Source organism: Ranitomeya imitator, chromosome 1 (genome assembly GCF_032444005.1).
Source record: "Ranitomeya imitator isolate aRanImi1 chromosome 1, aRanImi1.pri, whole genome shotgun sequence".
NCBI classification, from domain to species: domain Eukaryota; kingdom Metazoa; phylum Chordata; class Amphibia; order Anura; family Dendrobatidae; genus Ranitomeya; species Ranitomeya imitator.
Genome location: NC_091282.1, coordinates 228,333,270 through 228,353,398, shown reverse-complemented (window position 1 = coordinate 228,353,398; position 20,129 = coordinate 228,333,270). Strand labels below are relative to the sequence as shown.

General features: G+C 44.3%; 1 protein-coding gene across 1 annotated transcript in view; it reads left to right on the top strand.

Annotated features, from left to right (window-relative positions):
* Window positions 1–20,129, top strand: part of CCDC60 (coiled-coil domain containing 60) — a 330,055-nt gene that overhangs the window by 262,415 nt on the left and 47,511 nt on the right. Inside the window, exons 9-10 of the mRNA XM_069754456.1 lie at window positions 12,556–12,640; window positions 14,416–14,499. Of these exons, the coding sequence (XP_069610557.1) occupies window positions 12,556–12,640; window positions 14,416–14,499 (169 nt within the window). The remainder of the gene's footprint in view (window positions 1–12,555; window positions 12,641–14,415; window positions 14,500–20,129) is intronic.

Sequence of the window (20,129 nt, the reverse complement as noted above, 5' to 3'; positions counted from 1 at the left end):
GCATTATATGGGGCAAATATCTGTATGGGGCCATGTGCAGCATTATATGGGGCAAATATCTGTATGGAGCACCTTATGGGACCATGTGCAGCATTATATGGGGCAATTATCGGTATGGGGCCATGTGCAGCATTATATGGGGCAAATATCTGTATGGAGCATCTTATGTGGCCATGTGCAGGATTATATGGGGCAGTTATCTGTATGGAGCACCTTATGGGACCATGTGCAGCATTATATGGGGCAAATATCTGTAGGGGGCCATGTGCAGCATTATATGGGGCAAATATCTGTATGGGGCCATGTGCACCATTATATGGGGCAGTTATCTGTATGGAGCACCTTATGGGACCATGTGCAGCATTATATGGGGCAAATATCTGTAGGGGGCCATGTGCACCATTATATGGGGCAGTTATCTGTATGGAGCACCTTATGGGACCATGTGCAGCATTATATGGGGCAATTATCTGTATGGGGCCATGTGCACCATTATATGGGGCAGTTATCTGTATGGAGCACCTTATGGGACCATGTGCAGCATTATATGGGGCAAATATCTGTATGGGGCCATGTGAAGCATTGTATGGGGAAAATATCTGTATGGAGCACCTTATGGGACCATGTGCAGCATTATATGGGGCAATTATCTGTATGGGGCCATGTGCACCATTATATGGGGCAAATATCTGTATGGAGCACCTTATGGGACCATGTGCAGCATTATATGGGGCAATTATCTGTATGGGGCCATGTGCACCATTATATGGGGCAAATATCTGTATGGGGCCATGTGCAGCATTATATGGGGCAAATATCTGTATGGAGCACCTTATGGGACCATGTGCAGCATTATATGGGGCAATTATCGGTATGGGGCCATGTGCAGCATTATATGGGGCAAATATCTGTATGGGGCCATGTGCAGCATTATATGGGGCAAATATCTGTATGGAGCACCTTATGGGACCATGTGCAGCATTATATGGGGCAATTATCGGTATGGGGCCATGTGCAGCATTATATGGGGCAAATATCTGTATGGAGCATCTTATGGGACCATGTGCAGCATTATATGGGGCAATTATCTGTATGGGGCCATGTGCAGCATTATATGGGGCAAATATCTGTATGGAGCATCTTATGTGGCCATGTGCAGGATTATATGGGGCAGTTATCTGTGTGGAGCACCTTATGGGACCATGTGCAGCATTATATGGGGCAAATATCTGTAGGGGGCCATGTGCAGCATTATATGGGGCAAATATCTGTATGGAGCACCTTATGGGACCATGTGCAGCATTATATGGGGCAATTATCTGTATGGGGCCATGTGCACCATTATATGGGGCAGTTATCTGTATGGAGCACCTTATGGGACCATGTGCAGCATTATATGGGGCAAATATCTGTAGGGGGCCATGTGCAGCATTATATGGGGCAAATATCTGTATGGGGCCATGTGCAGCATTATATGGGGCAAATATCTGTATGGAGCACCTTATGTGGCCATGTGCAGGATTATATGGGGCAGTTATCTGTATGGAGCACCTTATGGGACCATGTGCAGCATTATATGGGGCAAATATCTGTAGGGGGCCATGTGCAGCATTATATGGGGCAAATATCTGTATGGAGCACCTTATGGGACCATGTGCAGCATTATATGGGGCAATTATCTGTATGGGGCCATGTGCACCATTATATGGGGCAGTTATCTGTATGGAGCACCTTATGGGACCATGTGCAGCATTATATGGGGCAAATATCTGTAGGGGGCCATGTGCAGCATTATATGGGGCAAATATCTGTATGGGGCCATGTGCAGCATTATATGGGGCAAATATCTGTATGGAGCACCTTATGGGACCATGTGCAGCATTATATGGGGCAATTATCTGTATGGGGCCATGTGCACCATTATATGGGGCAGTTATCTGTATGGAGCACCTTATGGGACCATGTGCAGCATTATATGGGGCAAATATCTGTAGGGGGCCATGTGCAGCATTATATGGGGCAAATATCTGTATGGGGCCATGTGAAGCATTGTATGGGGAAAATATCTGTATGGAGCACCTTATGGGACCATGTGCAGCATTATATGGGGCAATTATCTGTATGGGGCCATGTGCACCATTATATGGGGCAAATATCTGTATGGAGCACCTTATGGGACCATGTGCAGCATTATATGGGGCAATTATCTGTATGGGGCCATGTGCAGCATTATATGGGGCAAATCTCTGTATGGAGCACCTTATGGGACCATGTGCAGCATTATATGGGGCAATTATCTGTATGGGGCCATGTGCACCATTATATGGGGCAAATATCTGTATGGAGCATCTTATGGGGCCTTGTGCAGCATTATATGGGGCAAATATCTGTATGGGGCCATGTGCAGCATTATATGGGGCAAATATCTGTATGGGGCCATGTGCAGCATTATATGGGGCAAATATCTGCATGGAGCACCTTATGGGACCATGTGCAGCATTATATGGGGCAAATATCTGTATGGGGCCATGTGCAGCATTATATGGGGCATATATCTGTATGGAGGATCTTATGGGGCCTTGTGCAGCATTATATGGCGCAAATATCTGTATGGGGCCATGTGCAGCATTATATGGGGCATATATCTGTATGGAGGATCTTATGGGGCCTTGTGCAGCATTATATGGCGCAAATATCTGTATGGGGCCATGTGCAGCATTATATGGGGCAAATATCTGTATGGGGCCATGTGCAGCATTATATGGGGCAAATATCTGTATGGAGCACCTTATGGGACCATGTGCAGCATTATATGGGGCAATTATCGGTATGGGGCCATGTGCAGCATTATATGGGGCAAATATCTGTGTGGAGCACCTTATGGGACCATGTGCAGCATTATATGGGGCAAATATCTGTAGGGGGCCATGTGCAGCATTATATGGGGCAAATATCTGTATGGAGCACCTTATGGGACCATGTGCAGCATTATATGGGGCAATTATCTGTATGGGGCCATGTGCACCATTATATGGGGCAGTTATCTGTATGGAGCACCTTATGGGACCATGTGCAGCATTATATGGGGCAAATATCTGTAGGGGGCCATGTGCAGCATTATATGGGGCAAATATCTGTATGGGGCCATGTGCAGCATTATATGGGGCAAATATCTGTATGGAGCACCTTATGTGGCCATGTGCAGGATTATATGGGGCAGTTATCTGTATGGAGCACCTTATGGGACCATGTGCAGCATTATATGGGGCAAATATCTGTAGGGGGCCATGTGCAGCATTATATGGGGCAAATATCTGTATGGAGCACCTTATGGGACCATGTGCAGCATTATATGGGGCAATTATCTGTATGGGGCCATGTGCACCATTATATGGGGCAGTTATCTGTATGGAGCACCTTATGGGACCATGTGCAGCATTATATGGGGCAAATATCTGTAGGGGGCCATGTGCAGCATTATATGGGGCAAATATCTGTATGGGGCCATGTGCAGCATTATATGGGGCAAATATCTGTATGGAGCACCTTATGGGACCATGTGCAGCATTATATGGGGCAATTATCTGTATGGGGCCATGTGCACCATTATATGGGGCAGTTATCTGTATGGAGCACCTTATGGGACCATGTGCAGCATTATATGGGGCAAATATCTGTAGGGGGCCATGTGCAGCATTATATGGGGCAAATATCTGTATGGGGCCATGTGAAGCATTGTATGGGGAAAATATCTGTATGGAGCACCTTATGGGACCATGTGCAGCATTATATGGGGCAATTATCTGTATGGGGCCATGTGCACCATTATATGGGGCAAATATCTGTATGGAGCACCTTATGGGACCATGTGCAGCATTATATGGGGCAATTATCTGTATGGGGCCATGTGCAGCATTATATGGGGCAAATCTCTGTATGGAGCACCTTATGGGACCATGTGCAGCATTATATGGGGCAATTATCTGTATGGGGCCATGTGCACCATTATATGGGGCAAATATCTGTATGGAGCATCTTATGGGGCCTTGTGCAGCATTATATGGGGCAAATATCTGTATGGGGCCATGTGCAGCATTATATGGGGCAAATATCTGTATGGGGCCATGTGCAGCATTATATGGGGCAAATATCTGCATGGAGCACCTTATGGGACCATGTGCAGCATTATATGGGGCAAATATCTGTATGGGGCCATGTGCAGCATTATATGGGGCATATATCTGTATGGAGGATCTTATGGGGCCTTGTGCAGCATTATATGGCGCAAATATCTGTATGGGGCCATGTGCAGCATTATATGGGGCAAATATCTGTATGGGGCCATGTGCAGCATTATATGGGGCAAATATCTGTATGGAGCACCTTATGGGACCATGTGCAGCATTATATGGGGCAATTATCGGTATGGGGCCATGTGCAGCATTATATGGGGCAAATATCTGTATGGAGCATCTTATGGGACCATGTGCAGCATTATATGGGGCAATTATCTGTATGGGGCCATGTGCAGCATTATATGGGGCAAATATCTGTATGGAGCATCTTATGTGGCCATGTGCAGGATTATATGGGGCAGTTATCTGTATGGAGCACCTTATGGGACCATGTGCAGCATTATATGGGGCAAATATCTGTAGGGGGCCATGTGCAGCATTATATGGGGCAAATATCTGTATGGGGCCATGTGCAGCATTATATGGGGCAAATATCTGTATGGAGCACCTTATGGGACCATGTGCAGCATTATATGGGGCAATTATCTGTATGGGGCCATGTGCACCATTATATGGGGCAGTTATCTGTATGGAGCACCTTATGGGACCATGTGCAGCATTATATGGGGCAAATATCTGTATGGGGCCATGTGCAGCATTATATGGGGCAAATATCTGTATGGAGCACCTTATGGGACCATGTGCAGCATTATATGGGGCAATTATCTGTATGGGGCCATGTGCACCATTATATGGGGCAAATATCTGTATGGAGCACCTTATGGGACCAAGTGCAGCATTATATGGGGCAATTATCTGTATGGGGCCATGTGCAGCATTATATGGGGCAAATATCTGTATGGAGCACCTTATGGGACCATGTGCAGCATTATATGGGGCAATTATCTGTATGGGGCCATGTGCACCATTATATGGGGCAAATATCTGTATGGAGCACCTTATGGGACCATGTGCAGCATTATATGGGGCAATTATCTGTATGGGGCCATGTGCAGCATTATATGGGGCAATTATCTGTATGGAGCATCTTATGGGGCCATGTGCAGCGTTATATGGGGCAATTATCTGTATGGAGCATCTTATGCGGCCATGTGCAGCATTATATGGGGCAAATATCTGTATGGGGCATCTTATGGGGCCATCTGCAGCATTATATGGGGCAAATATCTGTATGGGGCCATGTGCAGCATTATATGGGGCAAATATCTGTATGGGGCCATGTTCAGCATTATATGGGGCAATTATCTGTATGGAGCATCTTACGGGGCCATGTGCAGCATTATATAGGACAAGTATCTGTATGGGGCCATGTGCAGCATTATATGGGGCAAATATCTGTATGGAGCATCTTATGGGGCTATGTGCGGCATTATATGGGGCAAATATCTGTATGGGGCCATGTGCAGCATTATATGGGGCAAATATCTGTATGGAGCATCTTATGTGGCCATGTGCAGGATTATATGGGGCAGTTATCTGTATGGAGCACCTTATGGGACCATGTGCAGCATTATATGGGGCAAATATCTGTAGGGGGCCATGTGCAGCATTATATGGGGCAAATATCTGTATGGGGCCATGTGCAGCATTATATGGGGCAAATATCTGTATGGAGCACCTTATGGGACCATGTGCAGCATTATATGGGGCAATTATCTGTATGGGGCCATGTGCACCATTATATGGGGCAGTTATCTGTATGGAGCACCTTATGGGACCATGTGCAGCATTATATGGGGCAAATATCTGTATGGGGCCATGTGCAGCATTATATGGGGCAAATATCTGTATGGAGCACCTTATGGGACCATGTGCAGCATTATATGGGGCAATTATCTGTATGGGGCCATGTGCACCATTATATGGGGCAAATATCTGTATGGAGCACCTTATGGGACCAAGTGCAGCATTATATGGGGCAATTATCTGTATGGGGCCATGTGCAGCATTATATGGGGCAAATATCTGTATGGAGCACCTTATGGGACCATGTGCAGCATTATATGGGGCAATTATCTGTATGGGGCCATGTGCACCATTATATGGGGCAAATATCTGTATGGAGCACCTTATGGGACCATGTGCAGCATTATATGGGGCAATTATCTGTATGGGGCCATGTGCAGCATTATATGGGGCAATTATCTGTATGGAGCATCTTATGGGGCCATGTGCAGCGTTATATGGGGCAATTATCTGTATGGAGCATCTTATGCGGCCATGTGCAGCATTATATGGGGCAAATATCTGTATGGGGCATCTTATGGGGCCATCTGCAGCATTATATGGGGCAAATATCTGTATGGGGCCATGTGCAGCATTATATGGGGCAAATATCTGTATGGGGCCATGTTCAGCATTATATGGGGCAATTATCTGTATGGAGCATCTTACGGGGCCATGTGCAGCATTATATAGGACAAGTATCTGTATGGGGCCATGTGCAGCATTATATGGGGCAAATATCTGTATGGAGCATCTTATGGGGCTATGTGCGGCATTATATGGGGCAAATATCTGTATGGGGCCATGTTCAGCATTATATGAGGCAATTATCTGTATGGAGCATCTTATGGGGCCATGTGCAGCATTATATGGGGCAAATATCTGTATGGAGCATCTTATGGGGCCGTGTGCAGCATTATATGGGGCAAATATCTCTATGGAGCATCTTATAGGGCCATAATCCACATTTGTAGAGCATTATACGGGGCAAATGTGTCTATGGAGCATCTTATGGGGCCATAATCAGCACGTGTGCAGCATTGTATGGGCCAAATGTCTGTAAGAAGCATCTTATGGTGTCATAATCAACATTTGTGCAGCATTATATGGGGCATAGTTTAACCCCTTCGTGACATGCGCCGTACTAGTTCTGCGCTGCCGGCACTGCATTTGTGCCAGCAGCAGTACTAGTACGGCGCACCGATCAACGCGGTCTCGCGCTGAGCGCCGCGGTGATCGGGTGCGGGTGTCAGCTGTATATGACAGCTGACACCCCGCAGCAATGCCCACGATCGGCGGTAGCGCCGATCGCGGGCATTTAACCCCTCTGATGCCGCTGTTAGTAGTGACAGCGGCATAGAGGGGGATCGCGCAGGGACGGGGGCTCCCTGCACTCTCCCACCGGAGAAACGAGATGAGATCGCGTTGCTCCAGTGACCCGGAAGGAGTCTCCGGATCCAAAATGGCCGCGGGACTCCTTCCGGGTCATGAAATGATCTGGCTAGCCGGCGCCTGCTGAGAGTTGTTGAGAGCAGGCGCCGGAAAGCCTCCTGAACTTGCCTGTCAGATCGTTGATCTGACAGAGTGCTATGCACACTGTCAGATCAACGATCTGATCTAATACAGTGATGTCCCACCCTGGGACAATGGTAGAAAGTAAAAAAAAAAAAATAGAATGTATAAAAAAAATTTTTTAAAATCCCCAAATAAAGAAAAAAAAACATTTCCCAGTAAATCCATTTATTTATGTAAATTAAAAAAAAACAATAAAAGTACACATATTTGGTATCGCAGCGTCCGTAACGACCCGCTCTATAAAACTATCCCACTAGTTAACCCCTTCAGTGAACACCGCAAAAAATAAAAATAAAAAACAAGGCAAAAAACATTGCTTTATTATCATACAGGCGAACAAAAAGTGGAATAAAACGACGGATATAAATAACCATGGTACCGCTGAAAACGTCATTTTGTCCAGCAAAAAAAAAGCCGCCATACAGCATCATCAGCAGAAAAATAAAAAAGTTATAGCTCTCAGAATAAAGCAATGCAAAAACAATTATTTTTTTATATAAAATAGTTTTTATTGTGTAAAAGCGCCAAAACATAAAAAAAATGATATAAATGAGGTATCGCTGTAATCGCACTGACCTGAAGAATAAAGCTGATTTATCAATTTTACCACACGTGGAACGGTATAAACGCCCCCCCTAAAAGAATTTCAGGAATTGCTGGTTTTTGTTCATTCCGCCTCACAAAAATCAGAATAAAAAGAGATAAAAAAAATGTAATCTGCCCGAAAATGGTACCAATAAAAACGTCAACTCGTCCCGCAAAAAACAAGATCTCACATGACTCTGTTGGCCAAAATATGGATAAATTATAGCTCTCAAAATGTGGTAATGCAAAAACTATTTTTTGCAATAAAAAGCGTCTTTTAGTGTGTGACAGCTGCCAACCCTAAAAATCCGCCAAAAAAATGCTATAAAAGTAGATCAAACCCCCTTCATCACCCCCTTAGTTAGGGAAAAATAATAAAATGTAAAAAAATGTATTTATTTCCATTTTCCCATTAGGGTTAGAGCTAGGGTTAGGGCTAGGGTTAGGGCCAGGGTTAGGGCAAGGGTTAGGGCTAGGGTTAGGGCTAGGGGTGTGTTTAGATTAGGGTTTCAGTTATAATTGGGGGGTTTCCACTGTTTCGGCACATCAGGGGCTCTCCAAACGCGACATGGCGTCCGATCTCAATTCCAGCCAATTCTGCTTTGAAAAACTAAAACACTGCTCCTTCCCTTCCGAGTTCTCCTGTGCGCCCAAACAGTGGTTCCCCCCAACATATGGGGTATCAGCGTTCTCAGGACAAGTTGGACAACAACTTTTGGGGTCCAATTTGTCCTGTTACCCTTGGGAAAAAAAAAACCTGGGGGCTAAAATATCATTTTCGTGGAAAAAAAAAAATTTTTTATTTTCACGGCTCTGTGTTATAAACTGTAGTGAAACACTTGTTGGTTCAAAGTTCTCACAACACATCTAGATAAGTTCCTTGGGGGGTCTAGTTTCCAATATGGGGTCACTTGTGGGGGGTTTCTACTGTTTATGTACATCAGGGGCTCTGCAAATGCAACATGACGCCTGCAGACCAATCCATCTAAGTCTGCATTTCAAACGGCGCTCCTTCCCTTCCGAGCTCTGCCGTGCACCCAAACAGTGGTTCCCCCCAACATATGGGGTATCAGTGTTCTCAGGACAAGTTTGACAACAACTTTTGGGGTCTAATTTGTCCTGTTACCTTGGGAAAATAAAAACTTGGGGGCTAAAATATCATTTTCGTGGAAAAAAATATTTTTTTTATTTTCACGGCTCTGCGTTAAAAACTGTAGTGAAACACTTGTTGGTTCAAAGCTCTCACAACACATCTAAATAAGTTCCTTGGGGGGTCTAGTTTCCAATATGGGGTCACTTATGGGGGGTTTCTACTGTTTAGGTACATCAGGAGCTCTGCAAATGCAACATTACACCTGCAGACCAATCCATCTACGTCTGCATTTCAAACGGCGCTCCTTCCCTTCCGAGCTCTGCCATGCACTCAAACGGTGGTTCCCCCCAACATATGGGGTATCAGCGTACTCAGGACAAATTGGACAATAACTTTTGTGGTCCAATTTCTCCTGTTACCCTTGGCGAAAAAAAAAATTGCGGGCTAAAACATCATTTTGTGGAAAGAAAAAATGATTTTTTAATTTTCACACCGCTACATTCTAAACTTTAGTGAAACAATTGGGGGTTAAAAGTGCTCACCACACATCTAGATAAGTTCCTTAGGGGGTCTTCTTTCCAAAATGCGGTCACTTGTGGGGGGTTTCCACTGTTTAGGCATGTCAGAGGCTCTCCAAATGCAACATGGGTTCCGATCTCAATTCCAGCCAATTTTGCATTGAAAAGTCAAATGGCGCTCCTTCCCTTCCGAGCTCTGCCATGCGCTCAAACAGTGGTTTATCCCCACATATGAAGTACCAGCGTACTCAGGACAAATTGCACAACAACTTTTGGGGTCCAATTTATCCTGTTACCCTTGGGGAAAAAAAATTTGGGGCAAAAAGATCATTTTTTGTGAAAATTAATATGAAATTTTTTTTACGGCTCTACATTATAAACTTCTGTGAAGCACTTGGAGGTTCAAAGTGCTCACCACACATCTAGATTAGTTCCTTAGAGGGTCTACTTTCCAAAATAGTGTCACTTGTGGGGGTTTCCACTGTTTAGGCCCGTCATGGGCTCTCCAATCGTGACATGGGCTCCGCTCTCAATTCCAGCAAATTTTGCATTGAAAAGTCAAATGGCGCTCCTTCCCTTCCGAGCTCTCCCATGCGCCCAAACAGTGGTTTACCCCCACATATGGGGTATCGGCGTACTCAGGACAAATTGTACAACGACTTTTGTGGTCCAATTTCTCCTGTTACCCTTGGTAAAATTAAACAAATTGGACCTGAAGTAAAAATTTTGTGAAAAAAAAGTTAAATGTTCAATTTTTTTTAAACATTCAAAAAATTCCTGTGAAGCACCTGAAGGGTTAATAAACTTTTTGAATGTGGTTTTGAGTACCTTGAGGGGTGCAGTTTTTAGAATGGTGTCACTTTTGGGCATTTTCTGTCATATAGACCCCTCAAAGTCACTTCAAGTGTGAGGTGGTCCGTAAAAAAAATGGTTTTGCAAATTTTGTTGCAAAAATGAGAAATCGCTGGTCAACTTTTAACCCTTATAACTACCTAACAAAAAAAAATTATGTTTCCAAAATTGTGCTGATGTAAAGCAGACATGTGGGAAATGTTGTTTATTAACTATATTGTGTGATATAACTCTCTAATTTAAGGGCATAAAAACTAAAAGTTTGAAAATTGCTAAATTTTCATAATTTCCGACAAATGTTTGTTTTTTTCACAAATAAATGCAAGTCATGTCGAAGAAATTTTACCACTTTCATGAAGTACAATATGTCACGAGAAAACCATGTCAGAATCACCAGGATCCGTTGAAGCGTTTCAGAGTTATGACCTCATAAAGTGACAGTGGTCAGAATTGTAAAAATTGGCCCTGTCACTTACGTGAAAACAGGCTTTGGGGTGAAGGGGTTATTATGGAGCATCTTATGGAGCCCTTCATAAACTGTATGGAGCATTATATGGGGTGTATTTTGTTTGGAGCATCTTATGGGGCCATCATGAACTGTATGGAGCATTATATGGGGCTCCTGATTCAATATGGATATTCAAAAACACTCTACTGATGTCTCAATTAATTTTGCTTTTATTGGTATCTATTTTTATTTTTGAAATTTACCATTAGCTGCTGCATTTTCCACCCTATACTTATACTCAAGTCATTAAGTTTTCCCAGGATTTTGTGGCAAAATTAGGGGGGTCAGCTTAAACTCGGGTCGGCTTATACTCGAGTACATACGATAGTTTTAAATCTGAACGGTGCCAAGATGCAGCTGTCCTGGCTGTGAACCACTGATGAATGAGCTGCTGTGAGCACAGCATCAGTGATTAGCGGTGAGCTCATCGAGGTTACCGTGGGTCACTGAGGCTGTGTTCCGTTTGATGAACGCCGTAAAAAAATATAATACAAAACACGCCAAAAACTTCGCTTTTTCATCATACTGACTATATATTGTTTTTAGTCTGTAAAAAGAGCAAACTATAAAAAAATATTAATCTGGTATCACTGTAATCGCACCGACCTGATGAACAAATCGGTCTTATCCCTTTTACCGCACAGTGAACAGCACAAAAAAAAATAAAATAAGAACAATAACTGAATTGCTGGTTTACTACATTCTGTGTTTGAAAAATCTGAATGAAAAGCGATCAAAAAATATTATCTGCCAAAATATGGTACACAAAAAATCTGTGACTCGTCCTGCAAGAAATAAGCCCTTGTACAGCTCTGCTAACCCAAAAAAATAAAAAAGTTACAACTCTTAGAATATGGAGACAAAGAACCTAAAAAAACGACATAAATCTTGCATCGCTTTAATCACACCAACCCAAAGAATAAATCCGCATTATAACATACATCGCACGGTGAACTACTCTTGTACTGCTGTTCATTCTACCTCCCAAAAATCGGAATAAGGTTCGGCTCGCATTTATGCTGTGCTCTCCGCTGATCGCTTGTGTTTGGGTATGTGAACTTTTGATCAGGGTCGTTCGGATGTTTTGGGCTGCCATTATGATTTAAAAAGAGAAAATACAGCAGTTTGACCTTGAAGCATGAGAAAAAGGCAATGACAGATCCCCCTTTAATGGGTTCCCTTTTGAGAGACATTTATGGCATAATAAAAAAAATATGTCATTAATGTCTAATATATATGGTCCAACTCTGATCTATGTCTAGAATCCTAGAATTCTCCATAGCAAACCAAGATCTGCCCACCAGTGAGTGGCAAGATGTTGGTGCTTGTGCTGGTTGTCTCCATTTATTGCTACAGGAGAAATGTATTATTCCTAAATCTTTCAGTTTTTTTTATATTGTAATGTTGTTAACTCTTATGTGCCTGTGTAATATTTGTTTTCAGACATGCAGAGTTTACTGCAGATTATTGCCGAAAATGTGACAAAAGACTTAGATGAAGAAAATGAATGGAAAAACAATTTAACAAGGTACCGTACTTATAGTAAAATGTACATTGAAGCCTTTAAGATGTCCCGCACTTATTACTATTCTCTGTAATGTAAAGTGCTGCGGGCTATGTTGGCACTTTTGAAATACAAATTATTTGTATTGTTTTGGTCCTCAGTCTGTTTCAGGGGTATGTTCACTTCCTCAACATAAAATCTATCCCGTATTTCTCGACGGGGTTCCTTAATGTAATCATCTCATACTGCGTTGTGTGTATGGATTTCTGTAAACCATATTGATTTTAATGTCATAGTCGTAGAAATGTCAGCAACAAATCTGCAGCGTGTGACCATAGAGTCTACAGCTGCATTCATAATTTTCTGCACTACATGCATTTTTATGCATTTTTGCTGCGAAAACGCATTATAAGCGCATGTGTGTTTTTTACCTGCGGAATTTCCGCACCTATTGTAAAGGTACATTCCCATTATCGGTATTACTAGCGTTCTGGATGCAGCGTATTTCCACTGCGTCCAAAACGACGCGTTGTACAGCACAAGCACATTGTGCCCATTGTGCACCTGCGGTTCATGTCTCCAAGTCGCTGCATGTCAATTTCTCTTGCAGGAACACTTAGTCTTCTGTGTGGACTTTCCACATATACTTGTATTAGATGCGGAAAATCCGCAGTTACAAAAAAGCAGATGTGATGTAAGTGCATTTACTCAGCTGTTTTTACCGTCGTTTAATCTAATAAATAATTTAAAAGAACAATGTGGGGTCCCCCTTATTTTTGATAACCAGCCACCCCACCACAGCAATCGGGAAGAGCCGTGCAAAGCGCAAGAATTGGCGCATCTAATGTGAAGCACCACTATTGGGGCTGCTGCGGGCTGCTATTTTTGGGCTGGAAAGGGCCCATCAACCATGGACCTTCCCAGCATAATAATATAAGCACACAGTTGTCTGCTTTACATTTGCTGGTTAACAAAAATGTGGTGGAGGTTAAGGGGGGCACATCTTTTTTCTTAAATTAATTTATTTAACATGGCTGCGCCTGAAGCACGTCATTAATACCGCCCATCGGCGCTCCTGTCACATGATCAGAGGAGCGTCGATGGGTTGTCATGACAACCCAGGGTCTGCGGGAGACTCCTGTCTTTGTCATTGCTGCTCTGCTATGACCTCTGCTCAGTGGCCGGCGTTCATAGCAGATGATCAATTCTGCTACACATAGCAGGGCTTGAGACCATAGCAGACGGCAATAGCAGTGCTTTTGTCAGGTGAGTATGGGATTTCATTTTCTCCATAATGCAAGCTGTAATTTATGTTCTGTCCAAAAGAGTAATGCATTGTACTGTTTTCTGTAGTTGTACTGTATATTTAAAATGTAAAATGATGTTAGGATGTGAACATATACTGTACTTTTACAACTATTACTCTTGGTACTTCCAGGTCTCAGCTCCTACTTCATGCTGCTCTCAGATCACATAATATAGCCTGCTGATGGATTCTCTTTAAATGGGAGATGAGTTGCAGTACCTAAGAATGGCCACCATGCAGTGTACAGAGCTGTGGTGTTGCGGCTCTGTAAACACTGTACTTCTAGCGGCCTTGGGACCTGGTAACTGTTCATTGGCAGATGTTCCAGGTATCAGCCATGCACCAATCTGATATTGACGACCTATTCCAAGAAACAGGTCTTCAATACCTTCGTACAAGAAAACCTTTTTAATAAATTATTGCAACTTACATGATTAAACTATTGGTAAGGTAGTGAGGAATAATGTGTTTAATGCTCTTTTTTTTATTTCAGTGACACCTCTCCAGCTCAGGTCAGAGAGACAATGATTAAGGATGATAAATGGAGCCCCAGACACATTACACAGAGACCTAAAAGGTGTGATGTGGTATGGTGTAAAATATGTGGCTCTGTAAGCAATTTATACTGGTGGTTGTCGCCAAATCCCTTTAGTTCCAGAAGAAGGTACAGTCACAACCACATGGTGGCTTTGAACCAGTCAAGCAATACCTTGGATTGCATATGGAACATGCTTGAATTTGGGGTAGTTTGAGGCACCGTCCAGCAAGTGCAGTAGAAAGACTTAGATTCTTGTCTGAAACAACACCCCATAGAAAAACCGACACCAAATCTCAGAGTAAGGTCATGTTCACATGTTTCGTATTTGATCAGTATTTGTCATCAGTATTTTTAACCCCTCAGTGACAGAGCCAATTTTGTACTTAATGACCAAGCAAATTTCTACAATACTGACCACTGTCACTTCATGATGTTATAGCTCTGGAACGCTTCCAACGGATCCCACTGATTCTGAGATTATTTTTTCGTGACATATTGTACTTCATGTTAGTGGTAACATTGAAATTATAATCCTCCCTAAATTCCTATATGTTCTAATTTTAATGATAATCATTCTCCCATCTACTGACCCTATATTCTAATTTTCTACTGCAGCTATGACAAAAGACAAGATATATTTAAATCAAGGAGTTGTGTGTGATTTCTTGCTATGTGTATACCTAGATATTTAAAGTGGGAAACTGTTTGTAGCTTGCAGATTTCATCCTCTACTTTCCATCCCATAGTGTTTAGAGGTAACAATATGGATTTTTGCTAGTTTACTTTTTGACTGGAAAACTGGCCAAATTCATCAATCAGATCCATTACCAAAGTGTGACGATCCATTTTTGGATTTGTGGCAGATCTGGTTTCCCTCAGTTTAAAACCTTTTTCCTTTCAGGTCATCAGGGGTTAATGCATTTTCCCTGGTGGCCTGCTAGTGTATTGCATTGCATTACTGCTGGGTCAGCAGATGTGGGTGGTGACCACTTCCATCTTCCTTTAAGAGGTCACCTGGTGCATCAGCTGACTGTCGGTGTTAGTTCATTCTGCAGCGACCTATCTGGGAGAAGGAGCTTCCTGGGAACAATGTTCTACAGCTGAGCTCGGTTTTCCTGGTGTCGTTTTCTGCTGTGCGGTGCTTTACAGCAGAAAGCTAAGTGTGGTGATTTTATTACCCAGTCCCTTTTGGTGTCTGTCTTTCCTTACCTCTTGTTGTATTAGTGCAGCGGTGGGACCAGTGCTCTCACTTGCCAGTTCCCTACATAGGGATAAGAGCAGGGCAAGTGAGGGACAAGGTATCCTAGTCGGCAACGGGGTGAAAGAACCCGTATAGGGACGGTAGCAAGATCAGGGCACATCCTCAGCATAGTGCAGGAGGTGTCCATTCCCTCGTTCCCTACCGACAGGGCCCACCGTTGCAATTGCATCCCCAGTGTTCCCTTGTTTGTTGTGCTGTTTGTGACCGACCTACGGTTGGGTCGTTTCATACCGGGTCAGTCACATCGTGACACAAAGGCAATGTAACTCTTTTGACTGGCCATAAACAGGATTAAATCTTGTGCATATAACCCCAAACGGTCCTCCAGAAACCCACTTTAATCCCTTGATACCCTACAGTCTGATGGATCTTGACAGATAGTGGTTCCTTGATAATGGCAAATAAAAGGAGGGGACAGAAGACATCCCTGTCTTGTCTCAATCCTCAAGAGAATTGATGAGGATTGTAAGGTGGCGGCTGGGACAGGTCATGGATAGGAGGTATGTGTCCCCCAGGTGTCAAACCTAGGTGATGTAGGACCCAGAGAAGCAGGCTCCGGCACATATAGTGCTGAGAAGTGTTTTTATGAGCCTGGATTATCTGTCAGGGTTTTATGAGCAGCTGAATGAGCTAGCTGGGATCAGCTGCTCACTAACCTCCAGTCCAGGTCTTGGATGGTCTGATTTAAGACAGCTGGGGCTGTTTCTCTCTCTCTCTCTCTGTGTTATGCAAGGTGAGGAAGACTTGCCTGTATTGCTCAGACCCTGCTGGAGTCTGAGAGGAAAATACTCAGATTTAAACAGCTGAGCCAGTGTGTTATAAGGACTTGTTATTTTTAGTTTTGTTCTGTAATACATTTGTTTACCTGGAAGAGGCTGTTTTTCTTTGTAACCCTGATGGGTTAAGAACTCCTTTTAATAAACCGCTCATTTGTTTGGAACCAGCTAAATAAGTCCCGTGTGTGAACTAGCATCTACTGCAGAGCCAATCCCTTAAAATCTGTGCTTTAAATGTGGGTAGAAATCTCAAAGGACAGGTGACTGATGTCTGGAAACTACATGACCTGGTTAAAGGCAGCCGGAGCCATGCAAGCACCTGCAACCATGGAGGAGCTAATTAAACAGCTGGTACAGGCGAATCTACATCAGCAGGAGAACAACAAGCTGTTAATGCAACAGCAGTGACAGCATCAGGAACAGATAATTCTCCTAGCAGAGGCCGTCCATGTCAGGGAAGCTGCACCACTTCCAGGTCGAAGCGATGAGACCCAGTTGAGAAAAACCGTGAGCGGGGCATGGCAAAAGATATCTCTGGGATGACTTTGAGGCCGTGTTTAAGACGGTGGCGAACCGTGAAAGACTACCACCAGAGCAGTGGGCAGAGGTTCTAGCTCCATATTTGACCAGAGAGCCACAGAAGGCGTACTTTGATTTGGCCCTACAAGACGCCAAGGAATTTGACAAACTTAAAGCTGAGATCTTAGCCCGACTGGGTGTAACACTGGCAGTCAGGGCTCAACAGGTACATCTCTGGGACGTTCACAGTGACAAACCTCCCCGGTCACAAATGTTTGACCTTCTGCACCTGGTCCAGAAGTGACTGCAACCAGAAACTTCTTTCGCAGCCCAGATGGTCGTGAGAGTGGTCATGGATCGGTTTATCCACTCTTTGTCAAAGCCGATCCAGTCCTGGGTTGCCAAAGGAGATCCCCAAAATGCAGACGACCTGGAAGGCCTAGTGGTGTGGGTAACGTCACCTTTCTGGTGTTCCCAAAGAACGGATGGCTCACAAAAGAAAAGGACTAAATCCGCACTGGGGAGCGTCCAAAGTTGCAGCCAAGCAATAAGTTTCCTGCCATTTGGTGTTACAGTTGTGATGCCCCTGGCCATATAGCCGCCCGGTGTCCAATGAGCTTTGAGGCATTGGACTACAGCATAGGTTAGCGTTGCTCCTATTTTGCTTACCCCACCTGCAGCGCGGTTCCTCAACCTGGCAAGGGCCCTCAGGCATGCTCAGTGTCTATAAACAGGGAGCGAGTGACTGGACTGTTGGACTCAGGAAGTTTGGTGACTCTGATAAGGGCCACACTTCCACATCGGCTAGTCCCTGGGAAGGTGGTTGGAGTCCAGTGTATCCATGGGGACGCTAAGAACTATTCTTTGGCCCAGGTCGATGTAAGCATGAACTGTGCCACCACATCTCATGAAGTGGGTGTCGTCAAGGACTTGTTGCACCCCATTATAATAGGATGGGACTTTGCATTGTTCTGGGACATGTGGGGGAAAGTGGGGACACCGGAGTGTTCAGACGAAAGCCAGATCGCCCCTTAAAAAACCTCACCACAAGACGTTACAGATGAGTTTCCCATGTGTGCTTATTGGGGATGAGTGTGAAGTAGCATCCCCTGAGGCCAACATTCTTGAACTGGAGGTCTCCGAGGAAAACTTTGGAACTGCCCAACTCAGGGATCTAACTTTTAAATGTAAGAGAATTGAGAATGTAACCATGTTAAATGGGGTGCCTCAGGAGCAGATAGACGACAATCAGTTCCCTCATTTTCCTATGAATGGAGATCTGCATTATAGGGTAACCAAGCCAAGAGGTGAGGTGACAGAGCAGTTGCTGGTGTCAGGGGATTATAGACACAGGGTGTTAGACATGGCTCATTCCCATGTGTTTGGTGGTCACCTGGGGGCAGATAAGATCCAGGAGCGCATCCTCCAGACATTGTACTGGCCTCCTGCCCCACATGCCAGCTGACCTCCCCGGTGGACAACTTCCGCAATCCTCTGGTACCGTTGCACATTATTTAGGTTCCATTCGAGCTCATAGCAATGGATATAGTGGGAATCCTGGTAAAGTCATCAAGAGAGCAACAATATATATTGGTGATCCTGGATTATGCTACCAGGTACCCAGTGGCGGTACCCTTAAGAAATTCCTCTTCAAAGTGTATCTCTTGGAAGCTGCTCCATATCTTTTCTCGAACCATTCTGCCGATGGAGGCACTGACGGAACAAGGGACCCTCTTCATGTCAGAGGTCATGAGGGAGTTGTGCAAGACACTGCAGATTTCTCAACTCAGAACCTCAGTATACCATCCCCAAACTGATGAACTGGTGGAGAGGTTTAGCAAAACCTTGAAGGCTATGCTAAAGAAAGCAGTGGATAAGGACGGCCGAAACTGGGACTGTCTGCTTCCCTACCTGTTGTACTCCATCAGGGAAGTTCCACAGGCTTCTCCCCATTTAAACTACTCATTGGCCAACACCCTTGATGACTCCTGGATTAAGCGAGGATTGCCAACGTGATGCTCATTGCACAGGATGCACAGTCCAGAGTGTATAATAAGACAGCCATGGTGAGACAGTTCAACCCAGGGGATCAAGTACTTGTGTTGGTGCCCACGGTGGAGAGCAAGTTTCTGGTCAAGTGGCAGGGCCCCTATGAGGTGGTAGAAAAAGTTGGTGAAGTCAACTATGAAATCCACCAACCAGGGAAGAGGAAGCCCTACCAGGTTTACCATGTTAACCAGATTAAACCATGGCAGGACAGAGAACTTGTCCCATTCACTGAAACAGCAATGTTGCAGAGTCTCACGTTCGCATCAATCTGAAGCCGTATCGATTCCAAAGGCCCGCAGAGAGGTGATCTCAAAGGAGCTGAAGCGGATGCTGATTCTAGGGATCACCATAGTGTTGGTGCCAAAACCAGATAAGGTGTGGTGCTTCTGTAATGACTACAGGAAGCTCAATGAGGTCTCGAAGTTTGACACCTACCCAGTGCCTAGGATAGATGAGCTTATTGAGAGGCTAGGATCAGCTCGATACATCACCACCCTGGACCTCACCAAAGAATACTGCAAAATTCCCCATTCCAAAGTGGCCAAGGAAAAGACGGCCTTTTCGACACTAAACGGATAGACGGATGTTAACAGTCGTGAGGATGCTGTTTGGATTGCAGGGAGCTCTGGACACTTTCCAGAGAGCCATGGACCGGATCTTAGCACCCCACAAAAAGTATGCAGCGGCCTACCTAGATGATATTGTCATATTCAGCCAGGACTGGGGAAGTCATCTTGGCAAAGTTCATGCCATACTTGATGCCCTAAGGAAGGCGCACTTTACCATCAACGCAACAAAATGGTGATGGAGGGAAATAAAACCCAAAATAAATTAGGTAGAAATAATCCAGAGCTGGTCACAACCCCTCTCAAAAAAGCAGGTCCTAGCATTTCTAGGTATTGTGGGCTACTATCGAAGATTTGTCCCTAACTTTGCCTTGATAGCAGCCCTGCTGACGGATCTTCTGAAAAGGATGAAGCTGGCTATGGCTAAGCGGTCCCTGGAAGCTGAGGCTGCTTTCCAGGAACTGAAACTGGTCCTCTGTAAACAGCCAGTTGGTGGCG